This window comes from Heterocephalus glaber, unplaced genomic scaffold (genome assembly GCF_053883595.1).
Source record: "Heterocephalus glaber isolate CG9 unplaced genomic scaffold, H.glaber_assembly_v1.0 deba00001451, whole genome shotgun sequence".
Taxonomy (NCBI): Eukaryota; Metazoa; Chordata; class Mammalia; order Rodentia; family Bathyergidae; genus Heterocephalus; species Heterocephalus glaber.
Window position 1 is genome coordinate 7,090,921 of NW_028258301.1, and position 19,163 is coordinate 7,110,083.

General features: G+C 38.0%; 1 protein-coding gene across 6 annotated transcripts in view; it reads left to right on the forward strand.

Annotated features, from left to right (window-relative positions):
- Window positions 1-19,163, forward strand: part of Tesk2 (testis associated actin remodelling kinase 2) — a 139,151-nt gene that overhangs the window by 12,482 nt on the left and 107,506 nt on the right. For 5 of the 6 annotated variants that reach the window (XR_015452662.1, XR_015452663.1, XM_013068545.3 and 2 more), the window contains exon 2: window positions 9,680-9,990. Coding sequence is in view for 3 of the 6 variants with exons in the window: in XM_013068545.3 (XP_012923999.1) it covers window positions 9,769-9,990 (222 nt within the window). In the remaining 3 variants the exon portion in view is untranslated. Of the gene's footprint in view, window positions 1-9,679; window positions 9,991-12,632; window positions 12,740-19,163 lie in introns of those variants that run through there. The other variant, XM_087214902.1, reaches the window with a different exon arrangement.

Sequence of the window (19,163 nt, forward strand, 5' to 3'; positions counted from 1 at the left end):
AATTAATTCTTTCATGGCTTTGTTTCCACATTTGTAAAAGGGGGTTAGTAGTATTATTATAGAACTGTTATGAATATTAAATAAAAAGCACTTAGAAAAGTATCTAGGTTATAATAAATGTTTAATAAATATGATAGAACCTATTGTAATACCTTGCACCTAGTAGGAACCTAGTTAACATCTGAGTGAGTTAAAAGATGGGATTCCTGAATTGGTCAAAAAATTGAACTAGTTAACCACTAACTGCCTTTACAACTTTCAACCTAAGTTTCTGTTTTATGTCATGGCCCAGCCACTGGGATTTTAGTTCATAACAACCAGGATGCTTATCCAAAAAAGCCAATATACTTTTAAGAGTTGGCTTTTGATCAGTCTGGCACTAATATAAGGCACTGTGAATTTTCATGGCTAATTAATTAGGGGCTGCCAATCTTTATGCTACAATGCCTTTGGTTTGAATGGAAACCACAGTTTATTTCACAGGAAGATGGCAAGCTCAACAGTGCTTTTATTTTTAATTAGGCAATCATCCTGAAATGTGTCTGTATTTGTTGTGTTGGGCTATAGAAAGAGTAATCACTGAGCAGACCTGTCATGTAGAGTTGCCATGTGTTTGGTCTTGATACACCATTATTAGATTTGATAGTGTTCTTAGTCTGGAAAATGAATGACCAGTTTTCTGAACTACATATCACTCATAAGGAATCCTTATTTCATCTTGGATTAGGTTAGGGACATTCTTTGATTTTTTTTGGGGGGTGGGGTGGGAACCAGGGTCTTGCTATATAGTTCAGACTGGCCTTGAACTCACTAGTCCAGGCTAGCCTCAAACTCATGGTGATTCTCCTGCCTCAGCCTCCCGAGTCCTGGGATTATAAACGTGAGCCACCATTCCGGAAACTTTCTATGATTATAGAAAAAATAGGAGCATATTATGTTTGTTTTTTCCTTCTCTTTATACATAGGGTGTAAAAGTTCACTGAAATTTTAGATAGCCATTTTACTTACTTTGTGAAACTTCATTACCAGCTTTGTACACACATGATTCCATATTTGGGTGGACATTGAAGATTTTTGGTCACTGGGTGATACTGTATTACCATATCCTGCTATTTATTGGTTGATAACTTTTTCATGCATTGCAGGATTTTGTTTGTGTTTACACAGTTGTGAAGTTTCATCTACTGCATTTTTGTGAAATGAAGCTGTAAGAAACAAATACTGTACATTAGAATGGAAAAGTAGGAATGATTGTGATTTGGCACATTTTTCCTGTTTGGAACCCATTCCTTAGAAAGTCTGCATAGTGCTAATTTTTATGTCTGTAGTTTTTTTTTTTTTGGTACTGGGGATCAAACTCGGGTCCTTGCGCTTGCGCAGCAGGCGGCGAATCCACTGAGCTAAATCCCCGGCCTGTCTGAAGTTATCAAATGAAGGGAGGGTGGAGAGTAGTAGTAGCTTTCTATAGCTGATTCATACTTTTTCACAGGTATTACCTGTTGTTCTGGAGGTAATGTGTTACAGTGGGAAGTGCTTACATTTGGGAATACCAGATTTGAATCCTGAGCTGGTCACTCATTATTGTATTTGAGAAAGTTTTAATTTTTTCCTCTTTACACTGGAGATAATAACACCTACCTTGCAGAGTTGTCACAAAGACTAGAGGTAACATACATAAAACACTTGGCAGAATGCATGGGCCACAGAAGGATGGCTGCAGTTATTTCCAGAAATATTTCAGACAAGAATATGATCTGAGAGTTCTAAAATCTCCTTAATTCTCTGAAAAATGACCTGTGGAATTCTTTTTACTTTGGAAAAATAAAATATATAACACTGGATATAAGGTATTTTGTTCATTAACTTTTTGTTTTCTTGAGACAAGGGTCTCACTATGTAGTTTAGGCTGGCTTTGAACTCACTAAGTAGCCCAGGGTGTCCTTAAACTCGTGGTGATCCTCCTGACTCAGCTTCTCTGGTGCTGGGATTACAGGTGTGTGGTATCACACCTAGTTCATTAACTTTTTTTTTTGATATCGGGGATCGAACTCAGGACCCTGTGCTTGCAAAGCAGGCAGCGGAACCACTGAGTTAAATCCCCGGCCCTCACTAACTTTTTTTAATGGATAACCTTTCAAATTATTTTTTTTGGTCAAAGCTTTTAAGTGAGTTGGGTTTGAGCCCAGCCTGGGCAATTCAGTGACTTAGTGAGACCCTGTCTCAAAAATAAAATAAGGGCTGAAGATGTAGCTGAGTGTGAAAGTCCTGGGTTCAATCCTCAGTACCAGGGATAAAACAAAAACAGAAACTTTTGATTGTATTTTCTTTGTGCAGGACAAATCGACCCCAATATAAGTGACAAATAACCTGGGAAAAGAAACCTGTCTGGGGGCTGGGGATTTAGCCCAGTGGTTCTGGCTCCTGCCATGCAAATGCAGGATCCAGAGTTGGATCCCCGGTACCAAAAAAACAAACAAAAAAACCCCAAAAACCTGTCTGTGGAGAAGAGAAAGAAAAGTTCTGAACTTTCAAGTTTATAAACACAGTTACTACAGAATTATTTGTATATGTCCTTGAAAGTTACACAAAATTTTGGCATTTTTGAAGGACCGCTGAAGTCTGTTTCCTAGTTTAAGAACAAAAGTGATTAAGCTTTTCTACCACAGTGTTGTAACCGGGGCTTTACTGGCATTCAGGGCAGGACATTTCTTTGTTGTGCAGTCCTGTTCTGTGCATTGTAGCACATTTGGCTTCCCAGGCCCCCGCCTACTGAAATACCAGTATTGCCTACCCCGCACCTCCACTGCTGGGAAGATGATGCCTCCCTGAGCACATTCTCCTACTTTTCCCGCTAAAATTCACAAACCACTGGGACTCCACTTGAAATATTTTTAGTGAAGCTGATCAAGTATTATTGGCTTTCATTTTAATAATCCAAATTTTTGCAAGCTTAAAATTAACCATTTTTTCTTGATCAACTAGGTATAATCTCTTGGGCCAAGTACTCTTTACAGATAAAATTTCATTTTTTTCAATCATTATCTCTTTCTAGTAAATGTAAGAGTAACTAGTTGTCTCTGTTCACAAAAAATGTATACTTTGAGGGGCACTACTAGTATCAGAAGTAGTATTCCATAAATAAGACTAAGAGGTAATCCAGAGGCAGAAAACATTTTATAATCTCACACATTTCTTTCTTTCTTTTTCTTTTTCTTTTTTTTCTTAGACAGAGTCTTACTATGTATTTTAGGCTGTTCTTGAATTCATGGCCATCCTCCTGCCTCAGCTTTCCAAGTGCTGGGATCACAGGCGTGCGCCACCATGCCCAGCTAGTCTCACACATTTCAAACAATGTATTTTCTGATTTTAAAAATAATCTGGTTGCATGGTGGTGCACACTTGTAATCCCAGCACTTGGGAGGCTGAGGCAGGAGGATTGCCATGAGTTGAAGGCCAGCTTGGGCTACATAGTGAGTTCAAGGTCACTGTGGACTACATAATGAGGTTGTCTCAAAAAACAACAAAAAATTTTTTTTTCAGATTTTAAAAAGTAGGGTGTGGTTTCAGAATGTAGTAATGCACAACTTTATTCCCTTTTATGGCTGCTTAAAATTTGCCAGACATAATGAATGCTATTTCTAGCTTAGCTTAGTTGCTTTCATTTAAAATGTTGTTATTTAGTATGCTGTCCAAGGGAGCAGAAGGCATGGTTTGGAAGTTTTCCCTTGCTCAGTACTTCTCCAATATGTATTAATAAAGTTCTTATTTCCACAAAGGGGACTGTACTTTTTGCCTCTCATCTGAGCTTTTCAGTAGTTAGTATGACTTTTGTGTGTAAGAGGAGTTCTACAGTATATATCATATTTGTTATAAGCTCTTTTTATTTTGAATTTATCGATGAGTAAGGCTATCCAAAAAATTCCCCAATGCTTTTGAGGTTTTAGCCTAAGATATAAATACTCCTTGCACCAAAAACTATAGTGGAACTTTGCAGAATAAAAGTCTGAGAATCTGGAGGCTTGGCCTGCCACTGGGATGCTATTTATTTGCCAAATTGTTTTCAGTTTCTTGGCCTAAGCATACTGCATAACTGTTGTATTAACAATAAGCTTATTTAAAAATTAAACTTCTATCAATTTCAAAAATTTTAAAATGTAGAAGAGTACAATATAACTGCCATCTAGAATTAACAAGAATTAATTTTAAAAAAATAACAAATAGCAAACATCATTTTGTGTTTGCTGTGGTGTTTTTTTTTTTTTTTTTTTTTGGTACCGGGGATCGAACTCAGGTCCTCGTGCAGAACCACTGAGCTAAATCCCTGGACCCATGTGGGTTTATTTTATAATAAAAGGAAACAAGATTATTGCTATAGTTGAAATCTTTTGTTTCTCATTTTTCTTTCCCACCAACACAATTATACTATGAATGTATCATCTTTTTAGTTCATGCTTTTAAGTATTCACTATAAATATCTTTGATAATTATGACAGGGGTTGAAGATTTACTGCTTACCAGTTGCTTTTAATCTAATCAATAACCCCATCGTTATAAAGATTGAATGAGTTAATATATAAAATAGTGTAATGTAGGTAGTGTTTTTGTTTTTGGTACTAGGGATTGAACCCAGGGTCTTACACATGCTAGGCAAATGCTCTACCATTGAGTTACTACTGTTTTTATTTCCAGCTGGTTAACTGGAGATGTAGAAAGGTTAAATAAATGTCTGGGTTCATACAACTGCAGATTAATGGAGCGAAAATTGAACTCAAACTGTTTATTTTAGAGGCCATATATGTAGTATACTATGGGGGGTGATCATGCAAATTTTTTTATAACTTAAATTATTTTTGTTAGTATTGGGACACTCTACTACTGAGCTATACCCCTAACCCCTTAAACATTTTTAAAAAAAATACAGGGTCTCCGTAAGCTGGCTTTGAACTTGAAATCCTCCTGCTTCAGCCTCCCAACTAGCTGAAGTGTGTGGCACCATGCCCAATTTAGAAGCTTTTTTGAGCTGTGTATGGTGGTGCACACCTGTAATCCTAGTGCCCTGGGAGACTAAGGCAGAGTATAGATCCAGCTGAGCCTACGCAGTGTAACAGTTTAGCAAGATGCTGTCTCAAATAGCTGGGGTGTAGCTTAGTCCCCAGTGGGGGTGGGGGATGATTTGAATGAAATTTTAACAATACCACCAACTAAACTTGCTGTCCCTCCCCCAACATTGCTTTTGAAATATATCCACATTGGTAGATACAATTCATTTATGTCATTAGATATGTCATTGCTAGATATAGTTTATTTATGTAAATGCTGTATAGTTCAATTTATCTGTTCCTATAGATGAAGTTCAGCTTGTTGCCCCCCCCCCCCCAGTACATACAATGGTAAAATAAAATGAATATCCTTGTTTAGGTTTCCTATTACTTAGCAGCAGGAGTTCTCTTAACGTATGACTTTTTCTTTTTTTTTTTTGGTACTGGGGATTGAACTCGGGACCTTGTGCTTTCAAGGCAGGCCCTGGAACCACTGAGCTAAATCCCCGGCCCTTAGGTACAGCTTAAAAAATACTTTTTCTCCATCTTAAAAAGTATTGTGAGCAAAGATACAATGTTATTTATTTTTCAAAATCAAAATATCAAAATTGTCATTCAGTTGTGGTACTGTAAAACTTGTAACAGGACTCCTATCAAACCAGTTCAGTTGTAATTAGCAATTTTCTACCTCCTTCTGCCCACCTGTGAATGTAAAACCAGACTGTTGAGCTGCAACAATTTTGTCTTCCATCCTTCAGTGTAGAGAACTAGGACCTGGCATCCCCATTAACCCTGAGGGCGTTGAGATTAATAATGTATTTCATTAAAAATAAACTGAATCTCAAACATTGAAAAAGTCAGTAGATGGTCCTGGGTGGGCTGGAAAACCGCATGTAAGCTGGGTACTGAGGAAACTGAAGAAGGAGGATCTTGAGTTTGAGGCAGTTTAGCAAGACCATGTCTCAAAACACAAAGTAAAAAGGGCTGATAGTATAGCTCAGTGGAAGAGCGCTCCTGGATTCACACTCCATTACTGGAAAAAAAGTCAGTAGATGGCAAACCTGTCGAAGTGAACAGTTAATTTAGCAGGCAACTGTGTTTTATGTATTCAGTTTCATGTTAATATGGTTTTTTCTGAAGTTATTTCTTTTTCCTTCCTTTCTGTCTCCATCCAAATTATAATCAATCTGGCTGTCTTCTGTACTTTATCTCTGTCCTCTTTTCTACCCAGATGACCAGTTTAACTCCTTACAACTCATGGAAAAACACTGAACTAAGAAATAATAGAAAAATTCTAAGCCTTGGGGCTGGGTAGAGATTAGTTCCAATCCTTGTTCTACCAGCTGTGTGTGCTTAGACAGGTTACTTAAAACCATGAGCCTACTTTTCTTCTTCTGTAAAGTGGATATCACATTTCTGGAGGATGAGGCAGGAAGATCACAAGTTTGAGTCCAGGCTGAACAACTTAGTGAGACCCTGTCCAAATAAAAGGAGCTGGAGATATTGCTCAGTGGTAGAATGCTTGCCTACTGTGTGTGAGACCCTGGCTTCAGTCCCCAGCAATAGTCCCCTCCATCCCACAATGGTGATCACACCTGCTTTGGTGGTATGTTTTGAAGATTAAAAGAGAACATGCTAGTAAAGTTCCTGGTGCTTTAAAAAAAAAAAAGCTATTAGTATTCCACTTTTCTCCTGTATAGGATCATCAGTTTTTAGTGTATGTAACAATCACTGTGGAGCTCAGATTTTCAGGCTTCCTCCCAAGTGATTTAGTAGGTCATTGGTGAGTCCCAGAACTTTTTTTTTTTTTTTTGTACTGGGGATTGAACCCAGGACCTTCATACTGAACTTTTATATTTTTTATTTTGAGACAGTATCTTAGTTACTTTTCTCTTGTTGTTGAGACAAAATACCTGACACCCAAAGTTAAAGGGGAAAGAGTTTATTTAGCTCACAATTTATAGAGGTTTCAGTCCATAATCGGCTGGCTCCAAGGCCAGTGGCACATGGCAGAGGGGCATCTTAGAGGAGAAGCAGTTCATGGTGCCCACACAGTAGCAAACACAACAAGGGACCTTAACAGCCTCTTTTTGCCTCTTTTATTTTATCCAGACTACCAGGATTAGGGTAGTGCCAAATCAATCAATGGACTAATTTAGTTATCACACACCCTTAGTCCCAGCATCACACACTCCAGATTCAGCCACTATTCAGCCCTATGATTGCACGAACCTTTGGAGGGACATCTAGACACAAACCATAACAGACAGGGTCTTGCTAGGTCACCCAGGCTGAGCTTGAACTTGATGATCTTCCTGTATTCTCTGCCCAGCTAGAACTCTGGGTTTTAAACAGTCTCCTCAGGTAATTTTGAAGCAAGTGATCAACAGACATACCTTGAAAAATGCACTGCTTTGGTTCCTTGGTTCTAAGGCTAGCTTTGTTAATAGTTTATATAACATTTATTTATAGCATTTTTGTCTTTTTTTTTTTTTTTTTTTTTGAGACAGGATCTCGCTATGTAGTTTAGGCTGACCTTGAACTCACTATATAGCCCAGGCTGGCCTCGAACTCTGATCCTCCTGCCTCAGTCTCCCTAGGCAGGTGCCATCACACCGGTTGAGCATTTCTACTTTATGAGCCTTGTGTTTCCTCAAATATAAAATAAGTGACTGTACTTGATGATCTCTACTGGCTATAAAATGAAAACTTTTGGCTTTATAGCCCTAAAGTTTTGTTCTTGTGATCTTAAATTTTTGGTTTAGTGGTCCTAATGTCGGTTTTTGGCAGATTTTCAATAGAGGTACTTAAATGTTTTTATTCTTTGGGAGCTTGGATCATTTTTTCTGTGAAGACTGGCAGAACTAGCTTAAGCAAAGATCAGTTATTTTATGTTGTTGTTGTTGTTGTTCTGGTACCAGGGATCGACCTTGGGACCTTGCACTTGCGAGGCAAGTGCCGGAACCACTGAGCTAAATCCCTGGCCCGATCACTTATTTTAAAGACAGATATTTCATAGAACCTTAAGCCAGAATGCAGTTAAGCCTCAGATTGGGAACTATAGCATAACAGGAAAATCAAGACTTTCTCTTGATCACTGTCTCTAACGCTATCTCTATGTCTATGTCTATTTCTATCTCTATCTCTCTGCAAGTTGACTTCAAGTCTGTTCATTTTTTCTTTGTGGGAGAAAATGGTTATGGCCAACAGCTCCTAAGTTTACACAGCTTCAATTTTTTTTTTTTTTTTGAGGTACCGGGAATCAAACTCAGGACCTTGCACTTGCAAGGCAGGTGCAGTTCCACTGAGCTAAATCCCCAGCCCGTACACAACTTCTGTTTTAGAAAGTACTTATATTGAGGCTTCAGTGTCTTAATTCCAATTCTGAATTGCCAAAAAGCAATGGTGATTGGTCCATATAGGGCAGAGCTCTGTTTCTGGCTGTGACAAAAGAGGCAGGGTTAGGCTGTCAAGATAGCCCTGGGAGCCCTGCTACAGTTCTCCATGGTTGGAGGGAGAGGAGGTAGGCTGGGTAGGTGTTCATATATTTATGAAACCATCTCACTAAACAGTTACAATGTTGTATTTTGCAAATGAAAAGCAAAAAAGTGCACATACACACCAACACAAAATAAAAACAATGTTGTATTTTGCGTAGGACCTTTATGATTATCATAGAAAAAATAGAAATAGGAGAGATAGCCAAAAATAAAAAATGAGCTTATAGTTTTATTCTTAGTTATGTGAATACTGATGGGGTGGTGTCTTCTGTAGTCATTTCTACTTGCCTGTGTTCTTTATTCCATAGTGAATTTTTAGATTACTTTTAGATATAGTTTTATTCTGTTTTTTATATTTTATAGCTTTTTTCCAATATTTTATAACATAATTTTGAAATCTTTGTCATATTTGATTTATATTGGACTTAATAATTTTTCAAATTAGGAGAAAATTATGTGAGCCTGTAAAGACCACTAGTAGGAACACAGATTTTTGAATCAGTCTTGCTCTTTTTTAAAATTTGGAGTACTGGTCATTGACCCCAGGACCAATGAGCTACATCTTCAACCCTTTTTATGTTTTATTTTGAGACAGGATCTCACTAAATTGCTCAGGCTGGCTTTGAACTTGTAATCCTCCCAGCTCACGTTCCAGAGTAACTGGGATAACAGGCATGTGCCACTGTGCATGGCTGCATTATAATTTTATTTCTAACATTTAGTGATCTCTCTATGAAATGAACATTCTAGTCTTTATCATGGTTTATTTGAGAATCATGCGACATGATATAGGTAAAGCTCTTAGAATAAGCATGCACACAACCACTGAGGTATGCCTCAGCCCATGCTCTTCTACCATGTTTCCTGGGAAGTAGGTGGTTAATGAATGAGATGCTATCATTGTTATTTTGTTACTTAGATTGTAACTGATGATCTTCATTATACTCTACTTATATAAAGAGTGACTACATTTTGAGTTTTAAGTATATCAGTGTTTTTTCAAGCTTAAAACATAAAAGTATTTTTTAGATAATGAAAATCAGGAGATAGAATATGAAAGGAAATATTTTTATATTGATAGTTTTTTGATTTGCATATATTTGTTTATGGTTCTAATGGACTTTTTTGTCTCTTGCTTAGTGTCAAACTGGAAGAGAAGTAAAATTCAACAAAAACTTACTATGTGTGAAGTTCTTTCTTAAAAAGAAGAAAAACGTGATTACTAGATTATGGATCGGAGCAAGCGGAATTCAATTGCAGGATTTCCCCCCCGAGTGGAGCGTCTCGAAGAGTTTGAAGGAGGTGGTGGAGGGGATGGGAACACAATCCAGGCAGGAAGAGTTTGGCCGTCTTCCTATCGAGCTCTTATAAGTGCCTTTTCCAGACTGACACGTTTGGATGACTTCACCTGTGAAAAAATAGGGTCTGGCTTCTTCTCTGAAGTGTTCAAGGTGAGTGACACCTCAGCAATTTTCTTATTGTCTTGCTGATGTCTGATTCACTGAAGAGTTAATAGTTGTGTTTAAATAGAACATAGGTTTTGCTTAGTCAAAGTGCTCTGGATATTGAACACTGTTCTAATCTTCACAAGCTCTTTCTTAACTTGTGAGATAATTTGTTTTAATTGTAAAAATAATACAAGCTGGGCCGGGGATTTAGCTCAGTGGTTCTGCCGCCTGCCTCGCAAGTGCAAGTTTCAATCCCTGGTACCAACACCCCCTGCCCTGCCCCGTCACCCCCCCCCCCCAAAAAAAACCATGCTGAAATAGGTGTGGTGCACACCTGTAATACCAGCATTCTGGAAGGCTGAGGCAGGAAGATTGAAAGTTTGAGCCCAGCCTGGACAATGTAGTGACTTAGCATGACCCTGTCTCAAAATGAAAGAATAAAGGGCAGGGGATGTAGCTCAGTGTGAAAGCCTTAAATTCATTCTCCAGTACTGCAAACAAAACAAAACTAAACTAAACTAAACCAGGCTTTTGTGGACTAAGACTTATTGGAGAAGTGCAAAAAATAAATCCTCTTTTGCAACCCAGAATTCATTGTTCAGTATGAGTTTTTTTTTTTTGGTACTGGGGATTGAACTTGGGACCTTGTGCTTGTGAGGCAGGCGCCGGAACCACTGAGCTAAATCCCCGGCCCCAGTATGAGTTTTGATACATGTAAGAAGGAATATTACTGCCAGGTACGGTGGTACAAGCCTGTGATCTTGGGACTCCTGAGGCTGAGGCAAGAGGAATGGAGCCTGGTCTATATATATAGTGAGACTCTGCCTCAGAAAACAAAGCAAAACCAAAAAAATAGGATAACCTAGTACAGATTAATGTGATGGAAAGTGTAAAAAAAACCAAACTAAACCAGGCTGCTAAAAATTTAAAGAATATAGAAGATTTCTTTTTTTTTTTGGTACCGGGGATCAAACTCGGGTCATTGCGTTTGCGCAGCAGGCAGCGAAACCACTGAGCTAAATCCCTGGCCCCTAAGATTTCTTTATATTATATTTATTTTGTTGAATTTTCCTATGGTGTATGTTTTTTTTTTGTGCCAAAATTGAACTTAGGACCTTGCGCTTGGCAGGCAGGTGCAGTGCCACTGAGCTACATCCCTGGCCCTTGGTATATGTTTTTTCAGTTATTTTGGTTGTTCCAAATATATAATCATACTGTCTACAAAAAAATTTAAAGAGATGTTTCTCTTTTCTCCGTCTCCCTCACGTATGTATATATCTATGTATGTTCGTGTGTGTGTGTGTGTATGTGTATATTTTCTCCAATAATATCACTATTTGTCATTTGATGTATATGCTTCCAGACCCTTTTCTGTATTTATACATATATACACATATATATATATTTAAATTACATATATTTGTACCTGAATGCACATACAGGTACACAATAGTTTTTGCCTGCTTATTTTTTTTTGTCATGCTGGAGATCAAACCCAGGGCCTCATGTTTGCTGAACACACACCTTGCCACTAAGCTATGCTCTGAGCCTGTTTGTATGTATGTATGTATGTTTATGCACATGCATGTATGTATGTATGTACTTATTTACTTGAGACCATCTGACTGTGGCTTGGAGCTGTCCTTCTTATCAGGAGCAATCCTCCTGCTTCAGTCTCCCAGGAAGTTGGGACTATAGGCAAGTGCCACCACTCACAGCTTGTTTGCTTGTTTTTTTTATAATATGGAGCCCTTAGTACTCTCAAGCAATCATATTCCTCTAGTTCCTTCACTCTCCCAGCTTATTTCATACTTTTTCTTCTCTCATCAAATTGCAGTATTCCTCTATAGTTCTCATTTTCAGTGAGGAATGTCCTTTCTAATTCACTGAGAGAACTGAAGAACGCAGAAGAGAATTCCATGGACTCCTGTTGCTACAGGCAGCTACTGGCTCACCTCTTCACACACTTGCTCAGCCTTTGCCTCATTACTGTGAATGCACTGGCCATGCTCCTAAGTCCTTGTTTCCCTTGGTATTATCATTCCTATTTCCATTTACTTATTACTAAAATTACTTAAGAATTCTCCCATCCTTCCTATATTTTCACTTTCTACTAAATTATTCCCATCCATACCTGAAAAATATTCTTTTAATGAAAAAAAAAGAGCTTATTTTGAATATTCCCTTTCACTATACTTTTCTATGTCTTGTTACCTTTTGAACCAAAATGACTCCATAAAATTGTCTCTGCGTACCATCTCCAGTTCCTTATTCTCCTAGTCTCTCTGTCTTTAAAAAAATTATTGTGATAAAAGACACATAACATACACTTTATTTATTTATTTATTTTTTAAGACAGGGTTTTACTATGTAGTACAGGCTGGCCTTGAACTCACTTTGTAGCCCAGGCTGGCCTCGAACTTGTGACAATCCTCCTGCCTCAGCCTTTCAAGTGCTAGGATTACTGGTATGTGCCACCATGCCCAGCTAAATTTACCATTTCTAAGTGTACAACTCAATGGCATAAATTCCATTTATAGTATTATGCAACCATGTTACCTGTTTTCAGAACATTTCCATCATCCCAAACAGAAACTCTGTACCATTAAATGTTTTTTTTTTTTTGGTTTTGTTTTTTGAGACAGGCTTTCCCTTTGTAATTCAGGCTGGCCCTGAACTCACTATGTAGCCAGGCTGGCTTCAAACTTGCCGAGATCTTCCTGCCTCAGCCTCCCGAGTGCTGGGATTACAGGTGTGTGCCACCATGTCTGGCTCTCTGCCATTAAATATTAACTCACCATTTCCCTCTTCTCCCAGCCCCTAGTAATTTCTATTCCATTTTCTGTTTCTGTGAATTTATGTATTCTAAGAACCTCATTTAAGTGGGTTTATACAATGTTCTTTTGTGTTTGGATTCACTTTGCATAACATTTTCAGGGTTATCTGTGTTGGATCATTTACTGTATCAGAATTTCATCCCTTTAGCCGGGGATTTAGCTAAGTGGTTCCGGTGCCTGCCTTGCAAGCGCAGGGTCCTGAATTCGATCCCTGGTACAAAAAAAAAGAATTTCATCCCTTTTTATAGCTAAATACTTCTGCACTATATGCACTTACTGTATTTTGTTATCCACTCATTCATTTATGAACATTTAAGTTATTTCTATCTTTTGACTATTGTGAATAATGCTGCTATGCATGTTGGTATACAAGTACTGTATCTGAGTCTCTCAGTTCTTTTGAGTCTCTGCTTTCAGTTCTTTCAAAACTGTAAGTGAAATTGCTGGGTCAAATGGTAATTTTGTGCTTAACTTTTTGATTTTAAGTAATTGTGATAAAATATACAACAAAATTTATCATCCTAATCATTTTTTTAGTGTACAGGTAAGTAGTATTAAGTGTATTCACATTGTCGTACAACCAAACTCCAGAACTTTTTCATATTTTAAAACTGAAACTTTCTATCACTGTATAGTCTGTACTTCATTTCTCCCTCCCCCAACACCTGGCAACTGCCATTCTTTCTGTTTCTATGAAATTTGACTACTCTAGATAACTTATGTATATGAAAGCGGAGTATTTGCCTTTTACGACTACCTTATTTCATTTAATTTTTTAAGAAACCCCCAAACTGTTCGCCACAGTAGTTGTACCATTTTGCATTTCTGTGAGCTATGCATAAATGCTCCTTATAGTTTTCACACATCCTCACTAATACTTGTCTTTCTTTTTATTTTATTTTTCTTAAATTCTTTTATTGGTACATTTTAGGTATACAATACATTTAGATTTATCTTTGGGTGCTTGCACCTGTACATGATGTATCTTGGTTCTTATTTTTTCCCCATTATCTGTGCGCCCTTCACCCTTGTCTTTCTTTTTATAAAAAAATTTTTTTTTGTTACTGAGGATTGAACTCAGGAACTTGTGCTTGCCAGGCAGGCACAGTGCCACTAAGCTAAATCCCTGGCCCAATATAAAAATTTTTATAATAACCATCCTAGTGGGTATGAAATGGTATCCTACTATGATTTGGGTTTGTATTTCACTAATGACTAGCAATGCAAAGCATCTTTTCATATGCTTATTAACCTTTTGTGTATCTTGGAGAAATGTCCAAGGCTTTTTTGCATTTTTGAATTAGATGTGTTTATATATTTTATATTTAAGCAATATTTATGTAACTTTTATCAGATTTATAATTTGCAAATACTTTCTCCCATTCTCTGGTTTGTGTTTCACTCTTTTTTTTTTGAAATAGAGTCTTGGTGTGTTACCTCAGCTGGGTTGTTACTCCTGAGCTCAAGTGATCTTCACGCCTCAGCCTCCTGAGTAGCTGGGACTATAAACTCACATCATTATGCCTGGCTTTTCACTCTCGATAATGTTCTTTGTTGCACAGAAGTTTCTAGTTCTGACTAAGTTATCTATTTTTTCTTCTATTTCCTCTGCTTTTGAAATCCTTTTTTTTTTGTATCGGGGATCGAACTCAGGACCTTGCGCTTGTGAAGCAGGCACTATGCCACTGAGCTAAATACCCGGCTGCTTTTGATATAATATTCATGAAATTATTTCCAAATCCAGTGTCATGAAGATTTCCCCAAACTTTTTTTTTCTTTTTTTTGGTGTATTTTTAGTGCTGGGGATCAAACCCATGGCCGTAGGCATACCAGGCAAGTGCTCCTGCTACTGAGCTACACCTTCAGTCTATGCAATAGAATTTTATAAAGGTATGATTTGTTACAAGTTCTGAGCATGTCCTTATAGTCCTAGTTACTTGGGAGGCTGAGGCAAGAGGATTGCCCGAGCCCCCCAGTTCAGGACCAGTCTGGGTAACACAGTGACAATTCATTTAAAACAAAAAGTGAAGAAAAAAAAAATGAAGGACTAAGGGTATAACCCAGTGATTTTATTTATTTTTTGCAGTACTGTAGATCAACTAAGGACTTTGTGGCTGCTGAGCATGTATTCTGCCACTGAACTACATCCTCAGCCCTCAGATTGGTTTCTTTAGCTTCATAGTACACATTTAAGTTTCCTCTGTCTTTTCATGGCTTGCTCATTTCTTTTTAGTGCTGAATAATGTTTCATTGTCTGAGGAATTGTTCAGTGGTTAAGCATGTGCTTAGCCTTGAGTTCCGTCTCTAGCATTGAAAAAAAAATCATTGTATGTACCACAGTTTATTTATCTAATCACCTTGGTTGCTTCCAGGTTTTGGCAGTTATAAATAAAGCAGTCACAAGTTGGTTGTGGTGGCACACACCTGTAATCTCAACACTCTGGGAGGCTGAGGCAGGAGGATTACAAATTCAAGCCCAGCCTTGGCAACTCAGTGAGACCTTGTCTCAAAATATAAAAAAAAAAATTGAAAATGGATGGAGTTGTAGCTCAGTGTGAAGATCCTCAGTTCAAACCCCAGTACTCGTGGTACAGGAGAAAGCTGCTGTGAACATTACAGCACAGGTTTTTGTATGAACACAGTTTTCATTTCTTTTTGGGAACTATCAAGGAGGGTGATTATTGGGCTGTATGGTGGGTGAAAGTATGTTCACATACTTGTAAAACCACATTATTGTTTTACATTCCAACCAGCACTGAATGAGCGTTCAGTCCTGTTGCACTGAGTCCTCACCAGCATTTGGTGTTACCAGTGTTTTGGATGCTGGCTATTGCTTGTTTTTTGAGACAGAGTCTCACTATGTAGCCCAGGGTGGCCTCCAACTCGTGGTGATCCTCCTGCCTCTGCTTCCTGAGTGCTCAGATCACAGGTGTGTGGCACCATGCCCAGCAGGCTGTTTTTGTTTTTTTTTTTTTTGGTCCAGTTCTGTGGATGGAACTCAGGACCTTGCGCTTACAAGGCAGGCATGGTGCCACTGAGCTACATCCTCGGCACCAGGCTGTTTTTAATTGTATATAGTAATACAAGTGGAGTATGACTTACCAGAAAAACATGGGACCAGAAGTGCTTTGGATTTTGGATTTTACTATATTTATTTGTGCATAATGCAATGTCCTGGGGAGGGGGACCCAAGTTTAAACACAAAATTTATATATGTTTCATATATACTTTATGTACTTAGTGTGAAGGTAATTTTATACAATGTCTTTTCATTACTGGGGATTGAACCCAGGGTCTTTGTACTGAGCTACATCCCCAGCCCTTTTTAAAAATTTTTTATTTTCAGACAAGGTCTTGCTAAGTTGCTAAACTGCCTAGGCTGGGCTCAAACTTGCTATTCTCCTGCCTCAGCCTCCCAGAGTGCTGGGATTACAGCTAAGTTTATACAGTGTTTTTAGTGGACCTGCATTTTTACCATCATCTGTCACATGAGATCAGGTGTGAAAAATTTTTTTTTTTTGGTACCGGGGATCGAACTCGGGACCTTGCACTTGCAAGGCAGGTGGTGGTACCACTGAGCTAAATCCCCGGCCCAAGTGTGAAATTTTTTACTTGTGTTGTCAGTGCTTAACAAGTTTTGCATTTTGGAGCATTTTAGATTTCCGATTTTTGGATGAGGGGTGCTCAATTTGCCATCTGAATATCATATTTAATGAGTGGTCTGTTGGATTTTTTAGCCCATTTTAAAGTCAAATTACTTATTATTATTGAGTGTAAAAGTTCTTTGTATGTGTTGGGTAGCAGTACTTCCTGAGATAGATGTATCTTTGCAGATATTTTTATCTGGTCTGTGGTTTATCATCTCATTCTCTTGACACTGCCTTTCATAGAGCACAACTTTTTATTTATTTATGTATTTATTTATTGCTGGAGATTGAGCCCAGAGCCTCACATGTTCTAGGTAAGCAGTCTACAACTGAGCTATACCCCAGCCCAAGTTTCTAATTTTGCTGAAGTCCAATTTATCAGTTATTTCTTTGAAGGATCATTTCTTTGGTGTTGTATTGTAGAAGTTACTGCCATTCCAAGACTATGTAGGAAATGTTGTCTTGTGAGGATTTTATAGTTGTCTTATAAGGGTTTTATAGTTTCATATATATATATATATATATATATGGGTTTTCTTGGTACTGGGGATCGAACTCGGGTCCTTGCACTTGCGCAGCAGGTGGCAAAATCACTGAGCTAAATCCTCGGCTATAGTTTTATATTTTACTCTGTGTGTGTGTGTGTGTGTGTGTGTGTGTCTGTGTTACTGGGGATTGAACCCAGGGCCTTCACACTGAGCTACATCTCTAGGTATTTTATTTTTTATATTGATATAGGGTCTTGATAAGTCACTAAGCTGCCCAGGCTGGACTTGAATTTGTAATCCTACTTTAGGCTACCAGTGCTGAGGATATAGGTGTGCACCATCATGCCTGGCTTACATTTTACATTTAGATTTATGATTCACTCTGAGTTCTTTCTTCTTTTTTTTTTGGTACCAGGGATACTCAGGACCTTGTGCTTGCAAGGCAGGCGGCAGAACCACTGAGCTAAATCCCCAGATACTCTGAGCTAATTTTTGTGAACAGTGTAAGATCAATGTCTGAATTTATTTATTTGTTTGCACATGAATGTACAGTTGTCCTGGCACTGTTTGCTGAGAAGACTGTGTTTGCTTCATTGTATTGCCTTTTCTACTTGGTCAAGGATCATGTAGCTTTATAAATATGGGTCTATACCTGGACACTATTCTGTTCTATTTATTTGTTTATTTATTTATTTATCTATCTTTTTTGCTAATACTCCATTGTCTTGATTACTTTAGCTTTATAATGCTGTTGGAGCCAGGTATGGTAGCACATGCTTGTAATCACAATACAGTGAGAGTCTGAGGCAAGAAGATTGCAAGTTTGAGCCCAGTATGGGTAATTTAGTAACTTAGAGAGGCCCTCAAAATATTAAATAAAGAGCTAGGGATTTAGCTCAGTGGCACCATGTCTGCCTTTCGAGTGCCAGGTGTGAGTTTGATCCCTGGTACAAAAAAACCAAACAAACAGACAACCAACAAAAAACCAGATACCTGCAATTTGGAGGAGGAAAGAATTCAGTCTATGATTGGCTGGGTCTGAGGAAGAAATAGTATCATGGGACAGCATGGGTTAAGAGGAAAGCTACTTAACCTATGGCAGCCAGGAAGCAGAGTGAGAGGAGGTGCTAGGGTCAGGAATACACCCTTCCAGATCCTGTCCCCAGTGACCACCTTCAACCAGGACTCACATTGTGGCAGCACGTTCAGCTACTGAAGTAATCAGTGGGTTAATTCACTGGTGAGTACAGCGCCCTCATAATCCAGTCACCTTCCAAACATGTGAGACTTTCAGGGACATTTTAGATCTAAATCATAACATTGATACTGTGTTGAATTACATAGGACATGTAATATAAATATATGATGAATGTTTACATTTAAAAAATTTATTACCGTAAAAGACACATTGCTATTAATCTCCCTTGAAATGTTTCCCTTCACTTTGAATACACTTATCCCATCATTCTTGCCACTTTCTGAAGCAGTTCTGGAAGTCCTCTGTAATAAAGAGTGTCTTATAAGGGATCAAAAATATGGTGAATGCTGCTGCAATGCTACCTTTCCAGTGGAAAGGTAGGCTTGTGTTTCCTCATCGACCTTGTTTACTGGATCTGGCACCATGTGTGTCTGACTCTTCCCCAAAGTCAAAATGACCAAAATGTTTGAAATTAACTCAGAATGTCAGAGAAGCCACAAGAGTGTAAATAAAGATACTGTCCTTTTTCTTTTCTTTTTTCAGTAAAGAGGATTAAAACCAGAGCCTTCATACTGAGCTACGTCCTCTGCCTTTTTTTTTTTTTTTGAGATAGTATCATGGTAAGTCACTAAGTTGCCCAGGCTGGGCTTGAATTTGCAATCCTTCTGTCTCAGCCTCTCAGAGTCCTGGGATTACAGGTATATATGACCACATCAAGCTTTCTTTTTTTTTTTCTAATATATGTATTCAATGCCATAATTTTCCCTCTAAACACTACTTCTACTGCATCCCACAAATTTTGAAAAGTTTTATTTTCATTTTTAGTTAGTGTAATATAGTATAAAATTTCTTTTGAGTCTTTTTTGACCTGTTTTATTTGCAAGTGTGCTGTTTTAAGTATTTTGAGATTTCTAAACTATCTTCCTGGTACTGATTGCTAGTTTAATTTTGGGTCTGAAAGTATACTATGTATGATTATTGTTCTTTTAAATTGGCTAAATTGTGC